Raw genomic sequence first — 27,648 nt, forward strand, 5'->3', positions numbered from 1 at the left:
ATCATCTTCCATGCCCCTCCTGAAGAAGAACCTGCCCACAACATAAAGCTGCCACCTGCCATAGTCCATGGTGGGGATGGCATGTTCAAGGGGAGGTGCAACTTTAGTTTTTTTCACCCCATGTAATATTTTACATGTGTGCCAAAAAGTTTAACCTGAGAACCTTTTTCCACATCTTTGCTTTTATCCTCAAACTGCAAATGAGATTTCTTATGGACTTCTTTCAACAAAGGTTTTCCTCTTGTCACTGTTTTATGAAGGCCACGTTTGTGGACTGTGTGACTAATAACTGTCCTGTGACTAAATTCTCCACTCGTACTGTGGCTCTCTCAAGCTACGTCAGAGTCCAGAGCTACCACTGGCCTCTTGGCTTCTTCTCTGATTAGCGGTCCTTTTGTCCGGCCAATCAGCAAGGTCTCGAGAAGTTTGCAGTCGGGTCATTTTTGGATTACGAATGTGAACTCCATAAGATTATCAGTGTAGGATATTGTTTTAAAACCCTAACTCTGCTTTAGACTTCCCTACAACTCTGTCCCCAACCTGCCTTCATGATGCTGTTTGCTCTCTAAAGTTTTCTGAACTGTCAAACCTTCACAGAACCGCTGAATTCACACTGAAATCAAATGAACTACAGGTTGACTATATTTACTACTTAGGTGTCTTCTGAAAGCATTTTTTACGCTGAATTATGTTTAGTTGTATCAGGTTAAAGGGGGGAAAATAAGATACATGCCACACTTCTTAAATATTTGTAGAAAGAAATTTGAATACCAGCATTTCCTTTTATTTCACAAACATGCACTGCTTCCTGTTGCTCTATCACATAAACAAACTGAAGCTTGTTATGAATCATTATTTGTGGTTTTAATGTTTAAAAAATGTAGAAAGGTCAAGGGGTCCGAATATCTCTGTACGGTACTGTATAGTCTTGATTCCTGTATCCACCCAAACGCTTAGTGACAGAAAGGTTTTTTTCATAGGTATGGCTGGTGGTACAGAGAAAGTGGATGTACCTGGAGAGCATCTTCATTGGTGGAGACATTCGTTTGCAGTTACCTGAAGAAGCTAAGAAGTTCGACAATATTGACAAGAAGTTCAAAGAAGTGAGCTTTATATGGATACATCTTGATTGAAGCAAAAGATATTGTTAACAGATTCATATCCTTTTCATTTCTTTGTAGATAATGAATGACACAGTGAAGGGTCCAAACATTAAGAAATGCTGCTTGGCTCCCAGTCGACTAGCAGAGCTGCAGGCTTTGAGTAACGGTCTAGAGAGGTGCCAGAAGAGCCTTAATGACTACCTGGACTCCAAGCGAAACGCATTCCCGCGTTTCTTCTTCATCTCCGACGATGAACTGCTCAGTATTCTTGGGAGCAGTGACCCCGCTTGTGTCCAGGAACACATGATCAAGGTGAAAGGCCATTTCACAGGACCGATAAACAAGATATGAACCCCTGCTTGCAGTATAATGCATTAGACAAACACAACAAGACTCTGTCTAATTGGGCAACGCATTCAACTAGAAGAGAATTCAAACTTGACATTTTAAAAGTAAAAGAAAATTACAAAGTAGATTTGGAGGGAAGTATGAAAGCTTGTTTGAGCATTGGCGAGTATGGAGACTTCTGAATGTCTTAACAAGCCACAAAGCTGCACCTCAGTCATTTTAGTTTTAATTCTGACGATGATCTGCCTCGTGCCTTTGATTCCTTTTATTATCATTTTGATACATCTCATTTTAGTGAGGATATTCAAGAACTTAGCCATAAACCTAAAGACACTCATCACTTTAATATAGACCTTCGGAAAGTTTAAACTTGTGCCAATGAGTGGATTCCTCTCTTTTAGTACATCTATAATAAGTCACTACAGACACATACCAGGCATATGCCTGCCATCTGGAAAGATGTACTACCCTAAATCCAGCCACCCATCCAGCTCTGACCTCAGATTTAATGAACATTTTAGAAAAAAACGCATCAAATGGGCCACACAAAGTCTTCTACTCATGAAGTAGTAACTTAAGTTTTAAAACATTTGGATCTTATGTGACACATGCCAGGCTTTACTCATGGATTTTTCCATGGCTTTTAACATAATCCTACATCACCTTTTATTCAAAATGCTCCTGGAACTGATTCAGGCAACAAGCTGTTGGGTTGGACTCTTATTTTTTTTTTTAACAGAATGAAAGTAAATGGCATTCTTACAGAACAAAACTATACCTCCCACTGGGTCAAAACACCGGCATATTTGGCAAGAAAGAAAACAGTGTGACCCCCACTTAGCATGTTTGTAAAATGCTTTCACTGATATTTTTGTCTCTTTTTTGTTGCACAAGATGTACGACAACATAGCCTCTCTAAAGTTTGACGTGGACAGCAGCGGGGAGACGGTAGTCGCTGCCATGGTGTCGGCTGAGGGCGAGGTGATGGAGTTCAGGAGCCGCGTCCCAGTGAAGGGCAGAGTGGAAGAGTGGATGATGGCGGTACTTCTAGAGATGCGGAGGACCAACAGGCTCATCACCAAGGAGGCAATCTTCCGCTATTGTGAAGACAGGAGTAGGTGCGTGTGGACGCATAAGCGGCTTGGGAGATTTTACATGAGCGAGCGGGCTCCAACAAACGTCTCATTCCCGTGTTTCTCAGGGTGGAGTGGATGCTTCTGTATCAGGGCATGGTGGTGCTAGCGGCAAATCAAGTGTGGTGGACCTGGGAGGTCCAAGACGTCTTCAAAAAGGTGAAGAAAGGTGAAAAATATGCTCTGAAGAACTACGCCGAAAAGATGCACCGCCAGATCGATGAACTGGTTACAAGCATCACGCAGCCTCTGAAGAAAAATGACAGACGGAAGATTAACACTGTGCTCATCATCGACGTCCATGCCAGAGACATCGTGGACAGTTTTGTGGACAACAGGTGAGCGTGCGCGCTTGAATTGTTGTGTCGTTTCATGTGTTTCGGGACAGTGCAAGATTAGAACAAACATCTCAATGTCTTTGCAGCATAATGGATGCCCAAGAGTTTGAGTGGGAAAGCCAGCTGAGGTTCTACTGGGTCCGGGAACACGACGACTTGTTTGTGCATCAGTGCAGTGCCTCGTTCTCTTACGGCTACGAGTACATGGGGTTGAACGGCCGACTGGTTATAACCCCGCTCACAGATAGGATCTACCTCACCCTTACGCAGGTTCAACAGACAGTGCAATACCTAAATATTGTAATGTTGTTGTGTGGTTTCTTTTGGCAATTTGAGATTTGTGCGTTTGTCAAACAGGCCCTCTCTATGTACTTGGGCGGAGCTCCTGCTGGACCGGCTGGTACAGGAAAAACAGAATCCACCAAAGATCTGGCTAAGGCTTTAGGCCTGCTGTGTGTGGTTACAAACTGCGGTGAAGGCATGGACTACATGGTAGGGAGCCCACATGACGCGGCACGCGCTGATAGCTATGTGTTAATGTGATGTGTTTGTACAAAAAGGACATAGCATTGTCTTTTCTCTGTACTTTTGCACTTGAATGTGTTTCTTCTTTGTGCGCAGGCTGTCGGGAAGATCTTCTCCGGCCTCGCCCAGTGTGGCGCTTGGGGCTGCTTCGATGAGTTCAATCGTATAGATGCCTCCGTGTTGTCAGTTATTTCTTCGCAAATGCAGACCATACGCAATGCTCTGATTTTACACTGTAAACGGTTTCAGGTAAATCCGTTATGTCGAGCCATTAATCGATTAATCAAAAACAGAACCATTTTTTTTTTTAAATCAGTCTGGAGACTAAATACAAAGTACAGTGCCTTGTCTAAGCGTTCCTAACCATTGAGTTACAAACTTTAATGTCTTTTATTGCAATTTGTTGAAACAGAACAAACAAAATGCAGTGCATAATTGTGAGGGGAATTAAAAATACCTGATTTTGAAAAATTTTAAATTATACTGGATAAAAAAAATCCTGTTTGCAGGGGAAAGGGAGATAGCAAATATGTTGATGAATGTCCTCAGATCAGATGAGCTAAAAATATAATGTTGTGGCTAATATGTACAAACCCTGTGTATGGTGGAAAAGTAACAAAAGCCATGACCCTGAATACAGCCCCCCCATGGTCAAACGTGGTGGTAGGAACATTATGGTGTGGGGATGTCTTTCTTCAGCTGGGATAAAGAAGCTGATCCAATGGGAAGATATAGGGCAATTTTGGAAGAAAAGCAATTGTGGGCTTCAAAGGCCTGGAGACTTAACCTGACTCTTGCCATATGGATTTCGCTCCGCCTAGCTCCACTCACATCCATCTGGGACCTCTCCATAGGAATTGCCTTTTTTGAAGGCTGGGCCTTATCAAAAATCCTTGCATATGATTGGATAAGCCCCTTGTCTGTCATCTTTATCGACGTGCTTTAACCCGTGACGCTGTGAGAGCGACGCAGGAAAAAACAAAACTTTTTTTTTTTTAATGTGTTTGCGGCTCTAGTGGCACGCATTTTATTGACAGTGAGCTGACAGGAAGAGTGGGGAAGACAGGCGGCAAAGCGCCGCGGGTCGGAGTCGATCCCGGGCCGACCGCGTTGTGGACTAAAGGCCTCCTAACATGGTTTGCGCTAACCGCTAACCGCTCCGGGGCGCGTCCGCTGCAGACGCGGGCGCGCCCCGGAAAACAAAACTTGCCAAATCCGGTTGGGAGAAGGGCAAAAACATGGTTTCCACCAACAAAAGCCTTCAGAGCCGTTCTCTGATGTTCTTTTAATGAAACAATATTAGGTAGATTGGACAACACGGAAGAAGTAGCAGCATCAATGTTAACGCTTGCATCCTCGATGCGAGCCGGCATTGTCTGAATCAAAACAGTCTCACCTCACCGTCGCTTCTCCACTACGTCACATCTATGAAACTCCAGCCCTGCGTCCTGATAGGCTGGACAATAAAATTGGTTGGAGAAATCACTTTCTATGGGAGATGTCCCAGATGGATGTGAGCTAGGCGGAGTGAAATCCATATGGTGAGAGTGAGGTTACTGGAGACTAAGATGGAGGTTAATTGTACAGCCAGAGCTACAATGGAATAGGTTATATCAAAGCATTTAAATTTTTTCAGAAGAACCCATTTAAAATCCAGATGTAAATGCAATCAAAATCCTCAGCAAGGCTTGGAACATTGATGTTGAAAGAAGTTCTCCTTCCAAGCTGACTGAACTTGACATATTTTGCACTAAAGAAAGGCAAAATGCATGTAGATGCAATGATAGATATAATGTGCACCACTGCACCTTTTGTCAAAAAAAGGTTTAACAGATGTGTCATTTTTATTTACTTCACAACTATGCACTTCTTTCTGTCTACTATGTAACACCCAAATACATAAATGTTTTAGGTTTAATGTATCATAATGTGTCTTTTAACTCATGGTTTGGGCATACTTTTACCTGTCAGTGCCTAAAGGTTTTTACTTGTGTACATGAACCTCCTTCTGATCTTTGCTTCAGTTTGAGGGGCTAGAGATCAGCCTGGACGACCGCATGGGCATCTTTATCACTATGAACCCCGGTTACGCAGGACGCACAGAGCTCCCGGAGTCCGTCAAAGCCCTCTTCAGGCCTGTGGTTGTGATTGTACCTGACCTACAACAGATCTGTGAGATAATGCTCTTCTCTGAGGGATTCCTCATGGCCAAGGTAACCAAATATCAATGATAATATAAAATCATTGGTAGGATTTAGCTGTTCCTGTACTGAAAAGGGCTGACATTAAGCTGTGATCTTTTTTCTTAGTTTATACAAATAATCAAAAATTCTTTATGACATGTATTTTTTTTTTAATTATTGTTAATTTAAGGTGCTTGCAAAGAAGATGACAGTGCTGTATAAGTTAGCACGTGAGCAACTATCCAAGCAGTCTCATTATGATTTTGGTCTACGGGCTCTGAAGTCTGTGCTGGTGATGGCAGGAGAGTTGAAGAGAGGCTCACCTGACCTGAATGAGGTAGTTACACACACACACACACACACACACACACACACAATATATATTGCGTGTGTGTATATATATATCCTCTGGATCAGTGCTTCTGTGCTCCGGGTGTCTCTGCTCTGTCTTCTCTATCCGGCAGTGGGTCCTGGCAGATGGCTGTTCACACTGATGAACACTAATGCTACAATCTGTTTGATCTTCTTTTAAACCAGTCTGTTCTGTATGATTTGACTGAATTGACGTTTTAAAGTGCCTTTAGAAGACGTGTTGTGAATTGGCACTATATAAAAAATGTATATACTGTAAATTAAATTGAATTTATAAATGCTGACTGTTGACTTTTTACTTGTTTATAACATGTTTTCTTTGGTGATGAGCTCCAGTTCTTCAAGACTGAAGGGCCTTCCTACCATCACCGTAATCATTTGCTCCCTGCGGTGCACTGTAGGTTTTATTCCTTTGAGTTTTATTAGAAAAGACCTGGTGGTTTGTCCAAATGGCTGATTTGATGGAAAATACCCCTACTCAGCATCATCATAAAAGAATGATGTCGAGATGCACACAAGCATTTTGAGAGGAAAAATGTTGGGAAAGTTTTATTTGATATAAAACCTAATGTCATGGGGTCTAAAAATATTTTCTGATTATGATTATCTCAGCTCTATTTTAGTTTTTGTGAATCCTTTTATGACTAGATTTCTGCATTTTCGTGTGTCTTTTTTTTCTTAAAAGGACGTGGTGTTGATGCGTGCTCTCAGAGACATGAACCTGCCAAAGTTTGTTTTTGAGGATGTCCCTTTGTTCCTTGGGCTGATCTCTGACCTTTTCCCTGGACTCGACTGCCCGCGTGTTCGCTACCCTAACTTCAACGATGCGGTTGAGCAGATACTGGAGGACAACAAATATCTTATCCTACCTATCCAGGTGTTTCGTCTTACCCACAGCTTTTATTTTGTTAACTCACTAACACGTTCATGTCTGTGACAGAGGCATACTCTCAGAAAATGGACTGGATCGTAATACTTTGCTCTGGTCCGGTCTCTGGTAGGTGGATAAAGTAGTGCAGATGTATGAGACGATGATGACCAGGCACACTACTATGGTTGTGGGCCCAACTGGTGGTGGGAAATCTGTTGTGATCAGCACGCTGTGTCACGCTCAGACCAAGTTAGTGTCAGATTATTCAGTTCACTTCACGCCCCGGTGATTTTACGTGTGAACAAAGGTTACCTTCCCATTTATCTCCTGATCAGAATGGGGCTGCACACGAAGCTGTATCCTCTCAACCCTAAAGCCATGAGCGTCATTGAACTTTATGGAATTCTTGACCCAGACACCCGAGACTGGACTGATGGGATTTTATCCAACATCTTCCGGGATATCAACAAGCCTACTGACAAAAAAGAGAGAAGGTAAATGTAAACCACCTTAAGAAGTATTCATACCTTGTGGAAAATTTTTATTGATGTACAAAACTCTGATCATATCTTGTCTGGATGTACCTGCATAACTTTCCTGTGTGAAAGAAGCTCACATGGCTACAGAGTGACTCAGGGAGGACGTGTGTTAGATAAGAACTGGATTGTACCAGTGGGTGCGCTCATATTTTCTCAGATGACAGCTACTCCCACTTCCTATGTTAACCCAGAATGTATAAAGGTTTAGTGTGCCCTTTTCCTCTCGCTCTGTTTCCTGACTGCGTTGGGAGACAGAAAAATTCAAATGCATCATACCTTTCAATTAAACTTGCAAAGTCAAAGATGCACCTTTCTCTTAATTAAAAGGAGTAGTGTGCTTTCCTCCTTGATAATGATTAATATCCACCACAACCTCTTGTATATTTTCATATATACTACCACATTTCTCCGTTCTTTATATTGGGATTTTATGTGATCAGCACCAGGTAGGGCAGATAATTATGGCGTTTAAAGTCTCACTTGGTTTTCAGAACTTTTAGAAAAAAAATATGTATTGTGTGGCAGGCATCTGTATTTAGCCTTTCTCTGCCAGAACTTTGGACAACCACCTTTTGACGCTAACATCAGCAGCAAGTTATTTGTAGTTTGTCTCCACCCCTTTTTTGCGCATTTAGAGATAATTATTTTTTTTTTTAGAAAATTTTCCGTTCATATAAACTCAAGCACACCCAGGTTGGATAGATGGATAATGTCTGGGAAAAATCCATTTTCAAATCTGGCTACAGATTCAGAGATTGATTTAAGGACTTTGACTGAGCGATTCCTGCTAGAAGGCAAACGTCCACCTGAGCTCTTAACAGGTTTGTCTTATTTATCTCCATCCACTCTGACCAGCCTCCCTGTACCAAGTGGAAAAAAAGCATTCTCATATCAGAGAGTTCAGTTCTGCTCTCGTCCGAGCAGGGCACCTTCCTCCGCATGTTTGTATTTGTCTCCTATACTTCTTTATGGCAAACTTTAAATGGGACTTCTTACGGCTTTCTTTCTGGCCAACCACATATAACAGGCATTACGAATAGTTGTCCTGTCACTATTTTTTTTTTTTGCTTTTTTTTGTGGAATTCAGTTCTAATTGAAAATACTTCATTAATCCTAAAGGGAAATTAATTACAATTTTGTGAAGAATAAATTTGCAAGGTGACAAATTAAAAAAAGGAGTATAAATAGTTTAGTGTGAAATGGTTTACTAATATAATATTTTAAAGAAAATGCTCTGAAATACTTCTCAAGCCATTGCATTGGACTTGACAGGTACATCCTGTTTGATGGGGACGTGGACGCCCTTTGGGTAGAGAATATGAACTCGGTAATGGACGACAACAAGCTCCTGACGCTAGCTAATGGAGAACGGATCCGCTTACAGAGTCATTGTGCCATGCTGTTTGAGGTTTGTCTGTACGCAGAATACCTTGTTTTCATGCTCTACAAAACAACCGTCAGTAGGTCTTTAAACAGAACTCTGCCATCACAGGTCGGCGATCTGCAGTATGCCTCCCCTGCTACCGTGTCTCGCTGTGGGATGGTTTTCGTTGACCCAAAGAACTTGCGATATAGCCCATACTGGCAAAGATGGGTGGTCAGCAGACCTGAGAAGGTCTTTAGAATAATTTATTCAATATTCACATATTCTTGTTCATTTTCAGCAGGAATCTCTTATTAAAAACATTTATTTTCCAGGAGCAAGAGATTCTTAATGGACTGTTTGAGAAATATGTGCACAGCTGTATTGACATGATCGTAGACGGTGTTGTTGATGGTAAACAGGGACAGAAATTGGAAACTGTGGTCCCTCAGACAGACCTGAATATGGTAGGTTGAGTTCTCCACAGATGTGTGATGAATTTCAAAATAATATACTGATCAAAGTTTGAACCAGTTTGCCCTCAAGGCTGCGATGATCTCATCGTGCATGTTTCGGTAATGTGTCCAGGTCACTCAGTTATGCTCGACACTGGATGCACTGCTGGAGAGTGACAACAGCAGTGCTGATGTCTTGGAGTGTTACTTCCTGGAAGCTCTGTACTGCTCACTGGGAGCCACGCTGTTGGAAAGTGATAGGATCAAGTTTGATGAGTTTGTCAAAAAGCTTTCCTGCTTAACTACCGTGCACGAAGAAAAAACCCTGGCTGGGCCTGGTGAGATCCCAGGTAAGGAGCAGAAATGTTCTCTTTAATCTGCCATTGAATAAATGAATACAATTTTTTCACGCCAAGTTCTTCACACATATGTTGATGATTGCCTTTACGCAGGATACCTCCCAACTCTGTTTGATTTCCATTATGATGGGACTCAGAGGAAGTGGGTTCCCTGGAGTTCCCTGGTCACCAAATACACTCACAACCCTGATATGAAGTTTGTTGATATCCTAGGTAACGCTTATTTGTCCTTTCAGTGTCTAAAGACAAATATTATAGAAAATACAGCATATACAAAGGTAAGTATCTGAGCTTTTGAGCTTGACTTAGAGTTTTTGTTCCCATTTAGTGCCAACTATTGACACCACAAGAGCCGGCTGGATCTTGGAACAGATGGTGAAGATAAAGAGACCAGTGTTACTTGTTGGAGAATCCGGCACTTCGAAGACTGCCACCATTCTTAATTTTTTGAAGAATGTCAATCCTGATACTTGGGTAATTTCAGCTTTAAATCATCCATCCATTCAATACATTAGTTTCCAAACCACCTTGATTTTCTTTTTCATGTCACAATCATAAACTTCAATATATTCCATTTGGGTTTTATTTGATAGAGCGACACAAAGTGGCTCATTACTGGGAAATGAGAGGAAACCAAAGTATGGTTTTCCAATTTTGATCTCATGAAAAATCTGAAAGATTTAGTTAGTATTTGTGCTCAGTATACTTTGTTCAATCACAAGTTGCTGAAATTACAACTGCAATCGTTTTGGCATGTGTCTCCACTAGCTTTGCACATCTTGAGACTTAAATTTTAGCCCCTCGTTGTTCATACCTTGATTATAGATATCTTTCTCTCTAAATTACTCACTTTAAATGTGTCTCTGTTTAGATTAACCTGATCATCAACTTTTCATCAAGAACAACTTCTATGGACCTGCAGAGAAACCTAGAGGCCAATGTGGAAAAAAGAACCAAAGATATATATGGTCCAACAATGGGGAAGAAGCTACTGATATTTATGGATGACATGAACATACCAAAGGTAGCTGCTCCAACATCTTTACTAAGTCACTTGTAGTTGTTGTTGACCTGTTGGTGAATGTGGTAGGATTCTCTCTTTATGCTATGCAGGTGGATAATTATGGGACACAACAGCCTATTGCACTTCTAAAGCTGCTGCTGGACCGAGGCGGCATTTATGACAGAGGAAAAGAACTGAACTACAAAATCCTTAAAGACCTCGTCTTTATTGCTGCCATGGGAAAGGCGGGAGGTGGAAGGAATGAGGTGGATCCACGCTTCCTCTCGCTCTTCAGTGTCTTCAGCAGCCCCTTTCCAACAATGGAGTCTCTCCACCTCATCTACGCCTCTATTATCAAAGGCCACACCAAAGTGAGTCTCTGTTTCACACAAAGAATTTCACCATCTCATGTCACTTCATTTTATAAAGCTGATGGGGGTATTTTAGCTCTTTGAGGATGCCATTCAGAAGATGTGTGATAAAGTCACAGATTGCACCCTGGAACTCTACAACCTCATCATCAAGGATCTTCCGCCGACCCCTTCCAAGTTCCACTACATCTTCAACCTGAGGGACTTGTCAAGAGTCTACAACGGACTGATTCTCACCAAACCAGACACGTCTGATCTGCTAGATTTGCTCAATTGAAAGATTTAGAAAGATCCGCCTTTTGAAATGACTTACTGCTTTTTTTTCTTTTACAGATTTTTGACCGTCGCTCAGTTTGTGCGCGTCTGGAGAAACGAGTGCTTGAGAATCTTCCATGACAGACTCATCGACGAAACTGACAAAACGTTGGCAAGTTTAAATACTAGTTTACTCCAAATATGAACACAAATATAGACCGATGTGTTGGTGAAGATTCTCAGTCATTCTCAGTCATCCAGGGCATGATCAATTCAAAAAAGGTTAAAAAAATAAAACAACTGGACTTCTATTCTGAAGCTGAAGACGTTTCGCTTCCCATCCAGGAAGCTTTCTCAATTCAAAATGTCTGGAGTAGTGTGCAGTTCTGAGCTTTATAGACCTGCTGGGCCAGAAGGTCTAGAAATGGGAAACGAAACGTCTTCAGAATAGCTGTCCAGTTGTTTTGTTTTTTTATTTTTTTTGGACAACTATAGACCCAAATCTTTCAGTTTTTTTGTGCTATATCTCGAGGATATTTCAACTTTATATGTATATTGCCAATAGGTCCAAGGTCACATAAAGAATCTGGTTGAAGAACATTTTAAGTCAGAAATGGAGGCCGTGATGAGCGACCCGATACTTTTCGGCGACTACAGGACGGCTCTCAGTGAATGTGAACCCAGAGTTTACGAGGACATCCAGGACTATGATTCCTCAAAAGCAATGTTTGAGGCAAGTTCAGTGATATTGGTGAAAGTATTAGCCTGCAACCATAATCCTTTCTGAAATCTCCTTTTGTAGTAATCCAGCAGTTTGTGCAAGGGCTTGACACCATGCTATGCCCACTCTCTGCAGTTAATACTTGAGGAGTACAATGAGAACAAGACGAGGATGAACCTTGTACTATTCGATGATGCTCTGGAACACCTGACCCGGGTTCACCGTATCATCCGCATCGATCGAGGCCACGCACTGCTCGTCGGAGTGGGGGGCTCTGGCAAACAGTCGCTCACCAAGCTTGCTGCTTTCGCTGCTGGCTGTGAGGTTGTAAAACATTTTTTTTCTCTATGATCAAAGTCAAACGGTGCTTCTAGTTTCAACCTCAAATCCGTGCAGACTAAAATACTGATAAGATGAAAAATACGTAATGTGAACATTCACCTGACCCTCTATTCCAGTTTGGATGATATATTTATCATAGTCACCAGCACAGTTAATTGTAAGAGTGTTCATATTTCTTCAATTTGGAAACTTAGTCTTATGTATATAAAATAAGTGTTTGTGACCAGTAGAGCATAATTGTGAAGTGCAAGGAAACTATAAAATGTATAATTTAATTTCAGTTCCAGCTGCAAGTGCCTTGGTGTATGTCTACCAGTTTTGCACATGTACAGACTGAAATCTTTGCCCATGGGTCTTTGCAAAATAGGTCAAATTCAGTCAGATTGGATGCGGAGTGTCTGTAGAGATACATTTCCCAGTTGTGCCATAGATACAAAATGGGATTTAGGTCTGAGCTTTGACAGTGCTGTGTAACACATGCACATGTTTGACCTGCCTGTTTAGGGTCCTTGTCCTTCATGAAGTTGAGCTTCCATCCTAGTCTCAAGTCTTTTGCAGGCTCCTTCCAGGACCGTCCTGTATTTAGCTACCTTCAACATCCCGCTAACTGATCAGCTTTTCTATCCCAGCTGAGTATAAGAATCACCAGAGCAGGATGCTGCCACCACAAGGTTTTATTTTGAGGATGATGTGTTCAAGGTTATGCATAGTTTTAGTTTTCCACCTCACATGATGTTACATGTAGGCCTAAAAGTTACATTTTGGTTTTGTTTGACTTGAGCACGTTTTCACCTACGTGGTTTATGATAAACTACAAATCTGACATAACCTTGCCTGCAAGCTGAATCCTCGCGGTATTTGTGTGTTCACAAACACACGAAAATCCATCTTGTACCGCTCCCGCTTCAATCGTTTGTGACTGAACCAAAAACGGTACAAGCCAATCACATTGCAGTATTGTGGTTTAAGGCGGGACATACCAGCTGTGACGAAAGCAAGAGCTGACGAGCCCACCGTCAAACCAAAATAAACTTGACAGCGCAGGAGGATGCGCTCGTAGCTGCTGCTATCACATCTGTCAGAATCCACAATTTCTTCTATGAAAGAACAGCAAGAAGCACCTTGACTAGCTTAACTTGTTGCTTCTCATGACGTCTGCTGCTTACATTTTTATTTGACACCGTGATTGGCTCAAACCAACCTTTGGTAGGCGGGCACTAGGTGTTGCTTTGTCCAATCAGCTCAGAGAGTTCTGCTGAATGTTTCTCCGCTCCTCAAACATATTCGATGGGAGCCGTCCCAGATTCATAATATGCAGAACGCAGAGTGCTCCACATTATTGATCTGGCTGGCCAGGTTATATCTGAGCTCCTCCAGAGTTAAGATGGACCTCCAATGCTCATATGGTCCACACAGTTAGTTTAGGTTGGTGATGTACTGGTTGTACATCACCAGTCAAAAGTTTGGATTCACAGAGACATCAAAAATATGACTCAAAATTATATTGAATTATGTATCAAACACAAGATTGTGAAATAACTCAAAACATCTTGTACGTTTTAGCATTTTCTAAATATGCCCCTTTTGTTTTGATTACTGCTTTGGTCACTCTTGCACTTCTCATAATTAAATACACGAGTTTAGTCTCCTGAAATGGGTTTGAAGGAGTTCCCAGAGGTAGTAATAAAAAAAGGCAAACCATTAAATAAGAAGTGAGTATAAACCTTTGACTAGCAGTGTATTTGTACTTTTGCAGTGGTGCCATAGTCTTTGTATTTTCAGATGATGGACTGCTAGTAGATGCTCAAAGCAGAGGGATTGTTTCATACCTGAACTGTCTGTCGTAGTCCTTCATCTTCATGAGGCTGTTCACTAATGTTCCCCAACAAACCTTTAAGGTCTTCATAGAACAATTGTTCTATTGCCAAGATTTGGACTCTGATTACTGATTAGATGACTTCAGAAGGTCGTTGCTTGCACTGGATTTTATTCAGAAGGATCACAGTAAATGGGTCTATTTATCCTTTTCCTTTTACTCGACAGGTTTGTTGCTGTCTATCACATAAAAGTCCAAGAAAATACACAGACTTTTATGGTTGTAATGTAGCAAACTGTGAAAGGGTTTCAGGGGAACAAACATTTCTGCAGGACATTTAAAAACTATCACTTAAATTAAGAATAATTGACGTTTTGCACAATAATTTGGGATATGTTTAGAAATGTATTTGCCACTTGTAGTAACAGAAGCTATTTGTGTCAGGTGTTTGAGATAACGCTTAGCAGAGGATACAATGAGTCCAACTTCCGAGAAGATTTGAGAGCCCTGTACTTGAAGCTCGGCATTGAAAACAAGAAGATAGTTTTCCTCTTTACGGACGCTCATGTTGCTGAGGAGGGCTTCTTGGAGCTAATTAACAACATGCTCACCTCCGGTATGTATCACTCTGACCAACACAGAACATGTCTGTTGAAATCATGAAGAATAATCACTAATCATTAAGCCTCTTTATAGGCATAGTTCCTGCGTTGTTCCCCGATGATGAGAAGGAGTCCGTTCTCAACGAGCTTCGCGATGAGGCTCTGAGAATGGGATCGGGTCCTTCCAAAGAGAGTTTGTGGCAGTACTTTGTCAACAAGAGTGCTAACAATCTGCACATTGTTCTGGGCATGTCTCCAGTGGGAGACACCCTGAGGACACGCTGTAGGAACTTTCCAGGTGAAACATACCCTTAAGCTTCCCCTAATTCTCTAAGCGTTCTGGAATGATATTGACCAAATAATTATGTGCAATTTGTTCTAAGGACTGATGAACAACACTGTGATCGACTGGTTCCTGCCATGGCCTCCACAAGCATTGCAAGCGGTGGCTCACTCTTTCCTTGGTGCGTTATTACACATAATTATTTTCTGGATAGATTTGTTCTTGAAAAAGACAAAGTGTTTGACAGAACGGAGATACGACTTCATTGGTTTTAGAGATTTTACTTTAAATTGTATTCAGGCTTGTACACAATGATTGTTCTGCTAATTTCCCTCTTTGGAACCTAAAAATCTGTCGAAGGCATGAGAAAAAAAATGAGCAAAAGACACCTGGGACTGCAGCTAGACATTACAGAAGAGCGGTGAACCTGCGTGTACACTGCAAAAAGGGAACTTAAAGTAAGCAAACTTTTCTTGAAATTAGTGTATTTTTCCTTGATTTGAGCAGGTAAATAAGATTATCTGCCAACGGCATACGATTTTTTCACTTAACATAGGAGCAACTCATCACCATCATCATATTTCATGTGCTGCATATCAAATTATCTTATTTTAGGGGTAAAAATACATACACTGGCAGATAATTTTATTTACCTGCTCAAATCAAGGACTAGTACACTAATTTCAAGAAAAGTTTGCTTACTTTTAACTCCCTTTTTGCAGTGTAGAAATGTCAAACTCATACATTGACTCCGTTGAGCTTGGGGGCTCAACGGGCAGCCTGAGGAGTCATTTAGAAGACCTCTTGTTAGCCTGTGAATGACTGTTTGTGACAGAAACTATAAATTAAAACACCAAGATAACAGCATTCCGGTGTGAGGTTTAAATTCTCTGGTTCTATCCAGTATTTTTACAGATTTCCATGTGTGGTAATGCTTACATTTCCTCTAACAACTGCCTCATCAGAAGACTTAATATTGAAAGTGACAGTCTGGGTTTTACCCGTGAGGGTTTTACTGCACCACAGTAATGTAGCTGTCAAAACATTACCCAGGGAATGCTGCCCGTCACTTCACTCTAACTCTTTCTTTTGGTGTCTGATTCTACAGGTGAAAATCCAATGATCCCTAATGCCCACTGTGAAGCAGTTATAGATCACGTTTGCATGGTTCATACCTCCGTGGGTGGCTACAGCAAGCTATTCCTGCAAAAGCTTAGACGATGTAACTACGTCACCCCAAAGAACTACTTAGACTTTATTAACACCTACTGTAATCTTTTGGAGGAAAAAGACAAAGGCATTTTAGGTATGTAGATGGGGATATATAATTAAACCATGATACCTGTGTTGGTGCGCCAAAATGAGCTGAATACTGCACAATAGTCTGTTTGGATAATTTTAGAGGCTGTTTTTTTTTTTACAATTGTAGGTCAGTGCAAGCGTTTAGAAGGTGGACTGGATAAACTGAAGGAAGCAAGTGAACTGCTGGCTGAACTAAACGTGAAGCTTGCAGATCAGAAGGTGGTCCTCGCAGAAAAGGCGATAGCTTGTGAATCCCTGCTTAAAAACATTGCCACAAATACAAGTATAGGTCAGTAAATGCCTGCTCCTTTAGCTTTTAGCTCTACAAATGTATGGATTTGGCATGCATGGCTGGTAAAAAAAACAAAACACCCCAAGATTAATTGCTTGTATTTTTTTTTCCATTTATTTTTTTAGCCGAGGAGAAAAGGGTCCTGGCCGAAGACAAAGCTAAAGAGATCGAGGAACAAAACAAAGTCATAGCTGTGGAAAAGACAGATGCTGAAAGTTCCTTGGCTGAAGCTTTGCCGGCGTTAGAGGCAGCCCGTCATGCCCTGCAAGACCTGGAAAAATCAGACGTCACTGAGATACGGTGAATAAAATAATATCATTTGCAATAATGATGAGAACTGTTTCACAAAATTCATCGATACATCTAGCTACATTAAAAGATAAACACATAATTGGAAAGCCTATGATTACCCAAAGCATATTGTGCAGATGGCCTGATATGAATGACCAAAACCCAACATTGTAATTATTCAATAATCAGCCTTCTTTTATTGACTGTTTTGTCTCATTCTTGCTGGTACCTCATGCAGGTCGTTTGCTAAGCCACCTAAACAAGTGCAAGTGGTTTGTGAGTGCATTCTGGTGCTGCGTGGCTACAAAGAAATCAGCTGGCAGTCAGCCAAGGGGATGATGTCTGAAGCCAACTTCCTTCGCTCCTTAATGGAGATGGACTGTGATGCCATAACTAATACCCAGGTCAGGACAGTCAAAGGTAAGTTGGCTGCATGATCTTTGGTAATAAAACCATTCATGTACTTCATGCGTTTAACCGCAATCCACGTTTAACTTTGTGATGTTGTATGATTGGACCTGACCAGGCTTCCTGAAGAGCCTACAGACAAGCCTTGAGGAAATGCAAGCCATCAGCAAAGCCGGCTCAGGGATGCTCAAGTTTGTGGAAGCGATCATGGGCTACTGTGAAGTCGCCAAGGAAATTAAACCCAAGAGAGAGAAAGTAATTCAGATTCATCGCTCCTGGTTCGCTCTGCCGCACTTAAAAGAGAAAGTGGAACGAGAAGATAATTCTGTGTTGTCGTTTTCAGGTGGCTCGTCTTGAAAAGGATTTCTTTCAGAGCAAGAAGGAACTGGAGCGCATTCAAAATGAGCTTCGAGATATCCAGACAGAGCTGCAAGGTCTTAAAGAGAAGTACGAGTCGGCTATCCTGGAAAAGCAGATGCTGCAGGAAGAGGCTGAAGTCATGGAGAGGAGGCTTATAGCCGCGGACAAACTCATCTCTGGCCTGAGCTCGGAAAATGAACGGTTAGCTTGTGCAAGAAAAACAACTGTTCACGTTTTTTTTTTTTTGTTCTCCCTAGTTCTCTTCATCGCTTTGTCTCAGTTTATTTCCAGGGTGTTTCTGTTTAATCTGGTTTATAGGCCTTCAAGAATCTTTAATGATATACAGATTTTCTATTTTAGTTACATCTTTCATTTTTATTAATTTGTTGCTCGTTCCATCAACACTTTTTTTTTCTGTCCAAACTGGTTTAATGTATATTTTGGAAATTACAAAGAAGGCATTATTTGTAAATTGCTCCTTTGTGTTTTCAGGGAGTTCTCAGTAGTTGTCTTAAATTAATCATAGGTAGCACTGTCAAAAGTTACAGCATACTTTGAGAAGGTTCTAAGGTTAGCTCATCTTGGTCTGAAAGCCCTGGACTCACATGCCAGTGCCGAAAAACATCAGTTTAAGTTGAGAATTTTTTCATCTCATGTATCCTAGTTTTAGATGATAATAATAATAATTCTAAAATAAGTACATTTAACAAAGTTAAACCTATCCAACGACTGTCCCCTTAGATGGACGACAGAACTGGACGAGTTGAAGCAAAGGCGTGTGCGCCTCCTGGGAGACTGCCTGGTCTCTGCTGCTTTCCTGAGCTACGAAGGAGCCTTCAGCTGGGACTTCAGGAATGAAATGGTGTACCAAATATGGGTTGAGGATGTGAAGAAGAGAGACATCCCCTTGAGTCAGCCGTTCAAAGTGGAAAGCCTTCTTACTGATGAAACAGAGATCAGCAGGTGAGGAGTGGCTAATCGTAAAAATGTTATACTTTTTTTTAGCCACTTTTAGACATAACAAAGAGAAATACTGTGTTTGGACTATTTTTTTTTTTCACTCAATGCTGATCATAAAGGAACTAACTGGGTCTATTGAACCTGTGCAACAGATGGGGCTCTGAGGGTTTACCCCCCGATGAGCTGTCTGTGCAGAACGGAATCCTGACAACCGCAGGGAGTCGATTTGCGTTGTGCATTGATCCTCAGCAGCAAGCATACAACTGGATAAAGAAGAAAGAAGAAAAAAACAATCTCAAGGTAAGAAGGCAAAACAAAAAACATCTTGTTTTTCGTGTTTTTCTTACTCACTGATTGATTTTTTCCCCCCATTTGTAGTCAAGCAAGAGAAAAAGAATAGCTTACAAGTTCATAGCAACCAGTATAGTTACATTCTATATAATATGCACAATGGAGCCTTATCCAATCAGTCACTGCAAAAATAAGTAAAAGTGCTTTTAAATCCAAAATGATTGGCAGAATTAGCGGCAAAAGAAATACTATTTAAAAAAATGTTTTATACAAGTTTGAATGAAAATAGCATGTTGAAGATTAGAAAAACATATCTCAGTAATCAGTTCAAAAATTTGCTTTAAAGCAATAATGTTGAAAAGCCTCCTCGCCATCACTCTGATCTTCAGCTCCTTCCACAGATTCCCCATTAACCCTACCCCTTTCCCCATTGGATTCAAGTTTAGACTCTAGCTGTGCCTCTCCTAAATATTAAAATCACTTCCAGCCAGAAGAAACATGTTGATTATACCAACTGATTGATTTAAACCTAAATCTGCCAGGGGTATGAATCATTTCTGAGTTAACTGTAAATATGTTGAATATATTGTTACGTCTTTGACTCTTAGTTGCCTTATACTCCCTTGTGACAGAAATAAGCACACAAGAACCAATGCAGAAAAGAATACACACATTGCAAGTGTTATTACTCACTTACCCCTGGTATATTTTGGTTAAAGCCACAGTGTCTAATTTTGTTAGTTTGCATTTGAAACCGAAAGTTGAACATAATAAACTTAATACTGTGACAGAAATACTTAACTAAAAGACAAAAAGTAAAATTGATCAGTAGAATTATTCCTGGTTTATTATTGATTGCTTTTAAGGGGGGAAAATCCATAAGATTCTGGTACAGTTTTATATATATATATATTGTTTTCACTCACCAGTTTGGTCTTATGTAGATCTTGGAGTCGCGACTTGAAAATTGAAGGTTTGGTCTTAACCAGTGTGGACGTCTTCCCCCCCAGGTCTCGTCTTTCAATGATCCGGACTTCTTGAAACAGCTGGAGATGGCCATTAAGTATGGTTGTCCCTTCCTTTTCCAAGATGTAGACGAGTACATCGACCCGGTAATTGACAATGTTCTGGAGAGAAATGTGAAAGGAGTCGAGGGCAGACAGGTCATCATGCTGGGTGACAAGGAGGTGCATTATGATCCCAACTTTAAACTGTATCTCAACACCAAATTGTCTAACCCCAAATATACACCATCGGTGTTTGGAAAATCCATGGTCATCAACTACACCGGTACGACAACTATGGTTATCCTTATGTTATTAACTAAATTGTTTGTCGGTGTAAAGCTAAATATTGTGTGAATGTTGTGCACAGTGACACTTAAAGGTCTGGAAGACCAGCTCCTGAGCGCCATCATGGGCTTTGAGAAGAGGGAACTGGAGGAGCAGCGCGAGCGTTTAATCCAAGAGACCAGTGACAACAAGAAGCTGCTGAAAAACCTTGGAGATTCGCTGCTTAGAGAGCTAGCCACATCTACAGGCAACATGCTGGATAACACAGAGCTTGTTCAGACTCTAGAGGAAACAAAGCTGAAATCCAGTGAGGTAAGACTGGATAAGGTTTGCTGCAGTGAAAATGATTAAAGAAGACTGAGTCACTCATTGTCTATCTTCAAACCTGTGACTGGCAGGTATTTGAGAAGCTCAAGCTGGCCCAGAAGACATCGTTGGACATCGATCAACTCAGAGATGGCTACAGAGCGGCAGCAAAGCGCGGCGCCATCCTGTTCTTCGTACTGACAGACATGGCTCTGGTCAACAGCATGTACCAATACTCGCTAGCATCGTACCTGAAAGTTTTTGAATTGTCTCTGCGAAAATCGAGGCCTGATGCTGTCCTTCACAAAAGGCTCCAAAACATCATCAAGACTCTGACATACAACGTCTACAACTATGGCTGTACAGGTAAAAGAGTCAAGTTGGGAATAAAGTCAGAAATGTTGGATTGTTTTTTTGGCAAGGTGTGCTTTCTGATTTGGAGACTTTCCTCATCCTTTGAATGTCCTTAGGGCTGTTTGAGAGACACAAGTTGCTCTTTTCTTTCAACATGACAATCAAGATCGAACAGGCAGAAGGAAGGGCACCCCAGGAGGAGCTTGATTTTCTTCTAAAAGGTAACGTGTGTACAGAAACCTCAAAGGAGATCATATCTATGAACATATTCAATCCTCAAAACAGTTAATTTCTTTTGCCAATCAAATGCGTAAAGGTAATCTATCTCTGGAAAAAAGCACTAAAAAGAAGCCATGCGACTGGCTTCCTGACCAGGGCTGGGAGGATGTGGTCAAACTCTCAGAGCTCTTTCCTGATCAGTTTGGCTCTCTGCCCGACGACATTGAGAGAAATTCCACTGACTGGACATCTGTGAGTGACCCAAGCGGCAGGAATCAGCGTAGTCAGATTTATCCAATGAGTTTCACCTTTTATTATGTTTTTTTTCCCCTCCTCCTCAGTGGTACGATTTGGACGCACCAGAACAGGCTCCGTTTCCCATGAAATACAACGAGAACCTCTCACCCTTTCAGAAGCTGCTGTTACTGCGCTGCTTCCGCGTCGACAGAGTCTTCAGAGGTGTGACTGACTACATCAGTGTGACCATGGGCGAGAAGTGAGACTCTTCTAGTTAAGCACTTTACAGAAACACAGTTTGCATCCACTCCTCAGCAGCATAAAATCCTACTAATTTAGTTCTGATCATGACGTATTTTAACCGTTTTTCCCCCCCCCCAGGGTAGAAGGATTATTCAACCTAAAAGTCTGAGCTTAAAAAACAAGCATTAGATACACGGGTTTGAATGTATTGTGGATTTTCTCCAATCCACACAGGTTAAAGTTTTTCATACAGACTCAAATATATACATACAGCCCCAAAACGGTTTTTGTAGCCATCACTGTGTCCGAACTGTGTTCAAACTGTTTAGTGGTTAATTTGTGGAAAAGTTGGAGAATCTGAAGGTAGTCCTCCACCCTTATTATTATAACTACATTTGGTAATACACAAGTAGCAACCACACCCTGAGCATGATGTGACCACCACCGTGCTTGACAGATGGTACAGTGTTTTTAGGTTGGAAAGCCTCACTGGGTCCTATGGAAGGAGCAGCAGTACTTCATTAAAACTCCTAAAAACATAATGAAGCCAAGCAGATAAGAGTGGAAATTGGGCTTTGGGCTCCTCCAAACATTCTTCTTATCACTGTGGTTATATAGTTCAATGTTTTTCGCCTCTGTCCAGAGGCCAGATGTCTTTTTCATGTAGATGGTTCATCTGCAAATATTGGTTGAAATTGAAGGTGTGGATTTTGAAGAAGGTGTTTCTTGGTCGACATTCTCAGTTGCATGTGGACAGTGACACTGTTGTATTTGCATCTTAATTTTTTTAATAGCTGGTTAGGATGTTCAGGAACAACCCACGTTGATTCTTGGGTTGTTCCTGAACATCCTAACCAGTTATCCTTCATCAGTTAATAGTTGGGGACAGATGGCTGAAAGTTAGACACGGTTGGGTGTTCCAGTTAGGAAATGATTCCAAAAGGTTGTTTTGAGATGGATGAAGCAGGCTAATGTGAAGCTTTTGGAACGGCTCCAGGCCCAACCTGACGACAGAATTTTCAGACTACGCTTAAAAAGTCAGGTCCATGCCAGGAATCAATCCAATTTAAGATGTTTACCAGTGTTTCCTGGAAGAGCAGTCAAATATCTAGCTAGAATTATTAGAACAACAAGAGTTTGGTTTCTCTGCACTTTTTTTAAGGACATTTCATCAAAAATCAGTAAGGCTATGTCTAAATTTGAGCTTATATGTAAAGCTTTTGCTTGGTGTCAATGTGAATGAAACATATGTAGACTTGTTCATAAAATTCTTGTTTTAAAAAAAAAAAAATCCTGTTGCGTGTTGTATGTTAATTTCACTCGGGAGCAAGAACGATCTATATGCATCAGTAAAAGACCCGGGTTATTTTTTACATTCGTAACAAACATTAGTGTATTTAAACTTCTGGACGGCTATGCAGAGCAACAACAACACCTTTAAGACCACAGTTGTGCAAAAGGATACATTTCACTTGGAGTGTGTAGCCTTTTTCACATTTATTCCTGTTATGTCTACATGTGATAGCGCTTAAATCGACTAAGTATAATATTTACTCTGGTGTACAGGTGTTAATTGTTCTGACGGATAAATCAGTCTTTTTTAACCTGAGCTCCCCTTATTTGTGTTCAGATATGTTCAGCCTCCTGTGATCAGCTTTACATCAATTTACGAACATAGCACTCCTTTTTCTCCCATCGTTTTCATCTTGAGCCCTGGCTCTGACCCAGCCAGCGATCTTATGAAACTGGCAGAGGCATCAGGCTTTGGAGGCAGCAAGTTCAAGTTCCTTGCGATGGGCCAGGGACAAGAGAAGGTAGTGACCACTCTCTGTGTCGTATAAATGCTAACAGGACTTCCCCTAAAAACAGAAAGGTTGTGGTTATTGTTTTTGTTCTTCTCGTGAAGGTGGCTCTAGATCTGTTGGAGAAGGCCGCCTCTCGCGGTCAGTGGCTGATGCTGCAGAACTGCCACTTACTGGTGAAGTGGTTGAAAGACTTGGAGAAGGCTTTGGAACGACTCACTAAGCCCAACCCCAACTTCCGCTTGTGGATCACCACCAACCCCATTAAGGATTTCCCGATTGGCATTCTGCAAAACTCTCTGAAGGTGAAACACACTCCCTAACCTGGGATGCTTTGTTTTATTTCTTGTTGATCACAAGGCTAACTGGAAGGCTGAAAGTATTATGCTGAGGGGAGATGAAAGATATAGTTGGCAATCCGCCACAGAAACACTTTAATAATACTGGGTAAAATAGTCCTTCCATCCTGAAAGTAGTCAATACATTGTATATTCAGAAAAAGGAGGTAAACAAATAAATCTCTGTGGGAGCTGCAGGCCTGTTAAAACTCTGACCAATCCCTGCTCTTCGCATCAAAGAGCAGGGATTGGTCAGAGTTTTTGGTCCTGCTCTCATCCCCTCTGTCCCTTTAAGTTATCGAGGTATCACCTTATCTATCATCGTCCCACATGCTAATCATTCTGGCGCGCTCACGTAACGCCAGTGTGCGCGCTCGTTCCTTGTTAGTTTCCGCTTGCTGACTACGGATGGGCACTTCTAGTGTTTATGTATCCAGTTAGCTTAGCGGTTAGCTTTGGTGTTAGCCGTTCATTGTAGCTCCGCCGCTCTCACTGTATACTTTGAACATGGCTGAGAGTCGCAAGAAGCAAACCGTGTTCATGTTTATGAGAAGAAGAGGAAGGCCTTAGTAGAAAGAAATAAGACCAGAGAAGATTTGGGAATTTTTTTTCCCCTCGATCCCCCTGAGGAGTAGAAGAGCAGGTAAGACGGTCTTGCACATGTGCAGTTATTCAAAAAGGGACTTGGGGAAACTTCTAGAAAAATCACCAACTCTTAACCTTTAATCACAGGTAGTACTTAAAAAACATACCTGTGTAGATTCCCAGTCTTTCCGCACATGGCAAACTTTAAAGTTTCGCTGAAACGTCACATTCCCAGACATTGAAATGACCTCTGACCTTTGCAGGTGGTGACAGAGCCTCCCAACGGTCTCAAGCTCAACATGAGAGCCACGTACTCCAAAATCTCACACGAAAGCTTGACCGCCTGCCCGCACCCGGTGTTCAAAAGCTTGGTGTTCGTGCTGGCCTTCTTCCATGCCGTGGTGCAGGAGAGGCGAAAGTACGGAACGATTGGCTGGAACGTGCCCTACGACTTCAGCGAGTCGGACTTCTTTGTAAGTGGTGCAGGCCTTTAACTATGAACTAGTTTTTTCCGGTGTCGCGATAACCTTTCAGTGGCTGAATCGACGTAACTCTGCTTGACAGGTGTGTATGGAGATCCTGAACACCTACCTGACTAAAGCATACGACCAGGAAGACAGCAACATCCCCTGGGGGTGTCTGAAATATCTTATCGGAGAGGTTAGGGGACGCTGTTTGCTCTTCTGGGACGTTTCCTTTTATTGTCTTGGATGCTGTAAATATTGTTTGAACAATGTCTTATTAGGTGATGTATGGTGGGCGAGCGATAGATAGCTTTGACCGCAGGATCCTGACTGTCTACATGGATGAGTACCTCGGGGATTTCCTCTTCTACACCTTCCGGCAGTTCCACTTCTTCAAAAACAAAGATGTAGATTACAAAATCCCTCCGCCTGGGCCAAAGACAGTATATGTTGGTCAGCTCCTGCCGAAACACTCTTAACGCAAGACAGGAAAACAGTTTCTTATCTTCCTGTAAAAAGCGGCTTTAACCCACTTTGTGTTGCAGATGAGATTGAGAACATGCCACTGGCGAACACACCAGAGGTGATGGGTCTTCACTCCAATGCAGAGATAGGATATTACACTCTGGCTGTTAAAGAGATATGGGCTCACCTGATAGACCTTCAACCTCAGACGAGTATGCGTCTCTGCTGCATCCTCACTGACCACTAGTCAGGATGGCATTTTGTTGGAAAAAAAAGCGAAAATTGTTGTTTTTTTCGCCTTTTTACGCCTTCCCTTGTCTGTAAGGTGAATCTAGTGGAAGCATTACGAGGGAAGAGCAGATAAGCCAGGTGGCCCAGGACATCCAGAACAAACTTCCCGAGCTGTTCGACATGGACGTGATTCGTAAGAAATTCGGCACGGTCGTTTCGCCCACCTCTGTGGTTCTACTTCAGGAACTAGAGCGCTTCAACAAGCTGGTGGTCCGCATGCAGCAGTCTTTGGCCGAGTTGCAAAGGGTGAGGCTGGGGGGAGCATAAGAAACATGTCGTGTGCTGTAGTGTGTCTTTGGCCTCTCGTCCATCTCACACCGTCTTGTTTCCCGCAGGCCTTAGCTGGCGAGGTGGGAATGAGCAGTGAGTTGGATGAAGTGGCTCGGGCCCTTTTCAACGGCCACATTCCAGCCATTTGGAAGAAGCTGGCACCCGAGACTCTGAAGTCCCTCGGAAACTGGATGAGCCACTTCAAGAGGCGCTACGAGCAGTATAACTATTGGGTAAAAATGGTCAAACAACCACCCTGATTTTCGAAAGCATGCAGCGATAGTAAAAACAACCTCTTTAAGTTCAGGCAAAGGTATTGATACCCTCAGATTTTTTTTCCACATGTGTTCCTCATTGTTTGGTAATGAGACTTCATGAGCGAACCCAAAACCCAGAGGTGCGTAACTGTGAGGCAGAAACTAAAGGACACACGGTGTTTCAAAGGTTGTAATAATGAAGATCTAAAAAAGGGAGCTTCTAGAGCTACTAGAACGTCAGCTTCGCTTTTGTCAATTCTTTGGTGAACCAGCCTTCCTTGCTATTACAGCTGCAGGTCTTTGTTGTTCGCCTCTACATGCTTTGGACATCTTTGCACAGATCGAATGGTTTTCATGTCTTTTGCCGCACAATCTCAATCAATTATAGGTCTGTACTGTCAGTGGGCCATTTTAGCACATAAATGTGGTTTTACCTAAACTGCTGGAAGTTCATGTCGAGCTCCTTATGTCCAGCTTTTCTTTCTTTTTTTGAAGCCAAACTTGGAAATGAGACTGGCAGAGGCATCAGGCTTCGGAGGCAGCAAGTTCTTGTACAATTGCTCTGTTTTTACTTCCATTGATCGGCACATCAACTCTGATCAGCTTTCCTGTTCCGCCGAATGAAAGAATTCCCACATCATGATGCTGCCACCACCATGTTTCACTTGTGTGTGTGTGTGTGTGGGGGGGGGGGGGGGGGGGGGGGGGTGGGGTGCTTAGGGTTAGCTGCAGTAGTAAATGGTAAAGGCAGTAGTTGGTGTGGCATGAATACATTTGTAAGGCCCTGTGTGGAGCTAGGCTTTGGGGGCTTTACTTAGTGCTTCAAAGCTTTTCACTTTGGAGTCACATTGATTTATTAAATAATGGCCTGGATGAACTTTTGTGTGTTGAGTTGAAAATTTTATGTTGGATGTTAAAAATCTAACATCCCAAATGTGAGCCACCAGAATTGACAAGGACTCCTGGATAGGTGTCAAAATGTTTTCAGAAAGAACTGAACGAAAGTCCGGTCGCCTCCAATCTAAGACTGTTTGCTGTTGCGATGAGCCGGATAACTGAGAATTTGATGTTAGATGTTAATCATCATAAAACCCGGCAAAGCATTTTATTTTGGAATCATTTCTTATTTGCCAATAAACTTGGGATTTTGTTATCTGATGCGTGAACCTTGTGTCTGGCAGGTAAATGAGGGTGAGCCAAAGGTCATGTGGCTCTCAGGACTTCACATCCCAGAGTCCTACCTGACCGCTCTGGTTCAAGCCGCCTGCAGGAAGAACGGCTGGCCTCTGGATCTTTCAACGTTGTATACAGAGGTGACCCAGTACCGCAGTGAGGATGAAATCACTGACAAGCCCAGACAAGGTAACACGCCACGACATTCATCTTTTGCTGAGTAATTCTGAAACCTAACAGCCTCACTGGCACCAGGCTGCTTTGTGTCTGGCCTGTACCTGGAGGGAGCAGACTGGGACATCGAGAACAACTGCCTGATGAGGAGTAAACCCAAAGTCTTGGTTGTTGAACTTCCCATCATCAGAGTCATCCCCATTGAGACACACCGCCTCAGGTTGCAGGTGTGGATGAAGGCCTCTACACACGTCTTCACTCCACATCATATGGAGATTATTTTGCTTTCCGT

General features: G+C 42.0%; 1 protein-coding gene across 1 annotated transcript in view; it reads left to right on the forward strand.

Annotated features, from left to right (window-relative positions):
* dnah10 (dynein axonemal heavy chain 10) overlaps positions 1 to 27,648 on the forward strand; it is a 42,305-nt gene that overhangs the window by 14,134 nt on the left and 523 nt on the right. Inside the window, exons 27-77 of the mRNA XM_012863381.3 lie at positions 981 to 1,103; positions 1,182 to 1,415; positions 2,346 to 2,569; positions 2,653 to 2,922; positions 3,009 to 3,192; positions 3,280 to 3,414; positions 3,544 to 3,696; positions 5,472 to 5,660; positions 5,821 to 5,967; positions 6,688 to 6,879; positions 7,004 to 7,122; positions 7,209 to 7,367; positions 8,685 to 8,820; positions 8,905 to 9,027; positions 9,111 to 9,242; positions 9,364 to 9,580; positions 9,683 to 9,802; positions 9,918 to 10,063; positions 10,461 to 10,613; positions 10,703 to 10,963; positions 11,040 to 11,212; positions 11,297 to 11,390; positions 11,784 to 11,951; positions 12,075 to 12,263; positions 14,542 to 14,713; positions 14,794 to 14,997; positions 15,083 to 15,163; positions 16,091 to 16,288; positions 16,412 to 16,573; positions 16,702 to 16,876; positions 17,106 to 17,287; positions 17,394 to 17,530; positions 17,619 to 17,836; positions 18,377 to 18,598; positions 18,748 to 18,895; positions 19,897 to 20,176; positions 20,261 to 20,490; positions 20,577 to 20,850; positions 20,955 to 21,059; positions 21,155 to 21,309; positions 21,399 to 21,553; positions 23,168 to 23,351; positions 23,444 to 23,644; positions 24,526 to 24,735; positions 24,827 to 24,922; positions 25,008 to 25,179; positions 25,272 to 25,403; positions 25,517 to 25,728; positions 25,818 to 25,985; positions 27,191 to 27,371; positions 27,438 to 27,583. Of these exons, the coding sequence (XP_012718835.2) occupies positions 981 to 1,103; positions 1,182 to 1,415; positions 2,346 to 2,569; positions 2,653 to 2,922; positions 3,009 to 3,192; positions 3,280 to 3,414; positions 3,544 to 3,696; positions 5,472 to 5,660; positions 5,821 to 5,967; positions 6,688 to 6,879; positions 7,004 to 7,122; positions 7,209 to 7,367; positions 8,685 to 8,820; positions 8,905 to 9,027; positions 9,111 to 9,242; positions 9,364 to 9,580; positions 9,683 to 9,802; positions 9,918 to 10,063; positions 10,461 to 10,613; positions 10,703 to 10,963; positions 11,040 to 11,212; positions 11,297 to 11,390; positions 11,784 to 11,951; positions 12,075 to 12,263; positions 14,542 to 14,713; positions 14,794 to 14,997; positions 15,083 to 15,163; positions 16,091 to 16,288; positions 16,412 to 16,573; positions 16,702 to 16,876; positions 17,106 to 17,287; positions 17,394 to 17,530; positions 17,619 to 17,836; positions 18,377 to 18,598; positions 18,748 to 18,895; positions 19,897 to 20,176; positions 20,261 to 20,490; positions 20,577 to 20,850; positions 20,955 to 21,059; positions 21,155 to 21,309; positions 21,399 to 21,553; positions 23,168 to 23,351; positions 23,444 to 23,644; positions 24,526 to 24,735; positions 24,827 to 24,922; positions 25,008 to 25,179; positions 25,272 to 25,403; positions 25,517 to 25,728; positions 25,818 to 25,985; positions 27,191 to 27,371; positions 27,438 to 27,583 (8,841 nt within the window). The remainder of the gene's footprint in view (positions 1 to 980; positions 1,104 to 1,181; positions 1,416 to 2,345; positions 2,570 to 2,652; positions 2,923 to 3,008; positions 3,193 to 3,279; positions 3,415 to 3,543; positions 3,697 to 5,471; positions 5,661 to 5,820; positions 5,968 to 6,687; positions 6,880 to 7,003; positions 7,123 to 7,208; positions 7,368 to 8,684; positions 8,821 to 8,904; positions 9,028 to 9,110; positions 9,243 to 9,363; positions 9,581 to 9,682; positions 9,803 to 9,917; positions 10,064 to 10,460; positions 10,614 to 10,702; positions 10,964 to 11,039; positions 11,213 to 11,296; positions 11,391 to 11,783; positions 11,952 to 12,074; positions 12,264 to 14,541; positions 14,714 to 14,793; positions 14,998 to 15,082; positions 15,164 to 16,090; positions 16,289 to 16,411; positions 16,574 to 16,701; positions 16,877 to 17,105; positions 17,288 to 17,393; positions 17,531 to 17,618; positions 17,837 to 18,376; positions 18,599 to 18,747; positions 18,896 to 19,896; positions 20,177 to 20,260; positions 20,491 to 20,576; positions 20,851 to 20,954; positions 21,060 to 21,154; positions 21,310 to 21,398; positions 21,554 to 23,167; positions 23,352 to 23,443; positions 23,645 to 24,525; positions 24,736 to 24,826; positions 24,923 to 25,007; positions 25,180 to 25,271; positions 25,404 to 25,516; positions 25,729 to 25,817; positions 25,986 to 27,190; positions 27,372 to 27,437; positions 27,584 to 27,648) is intronic.

Source organism: Fundulus heteroclitus, chromosome 12, assembly GCF_011125445.2.
Source record: "Fundulus heteroclitus isolate FHET01 chromosome 12, MU-UCD_Fhet_4.1, whole genome shotgun sequence".
NCBI classification, from domain to species: Eukaryota; Metazoa; Chordata; class Actinopteri; order Cyprinodontiformes; family Fundulidae; genus Fundulus; species Fundulus heteroclitus.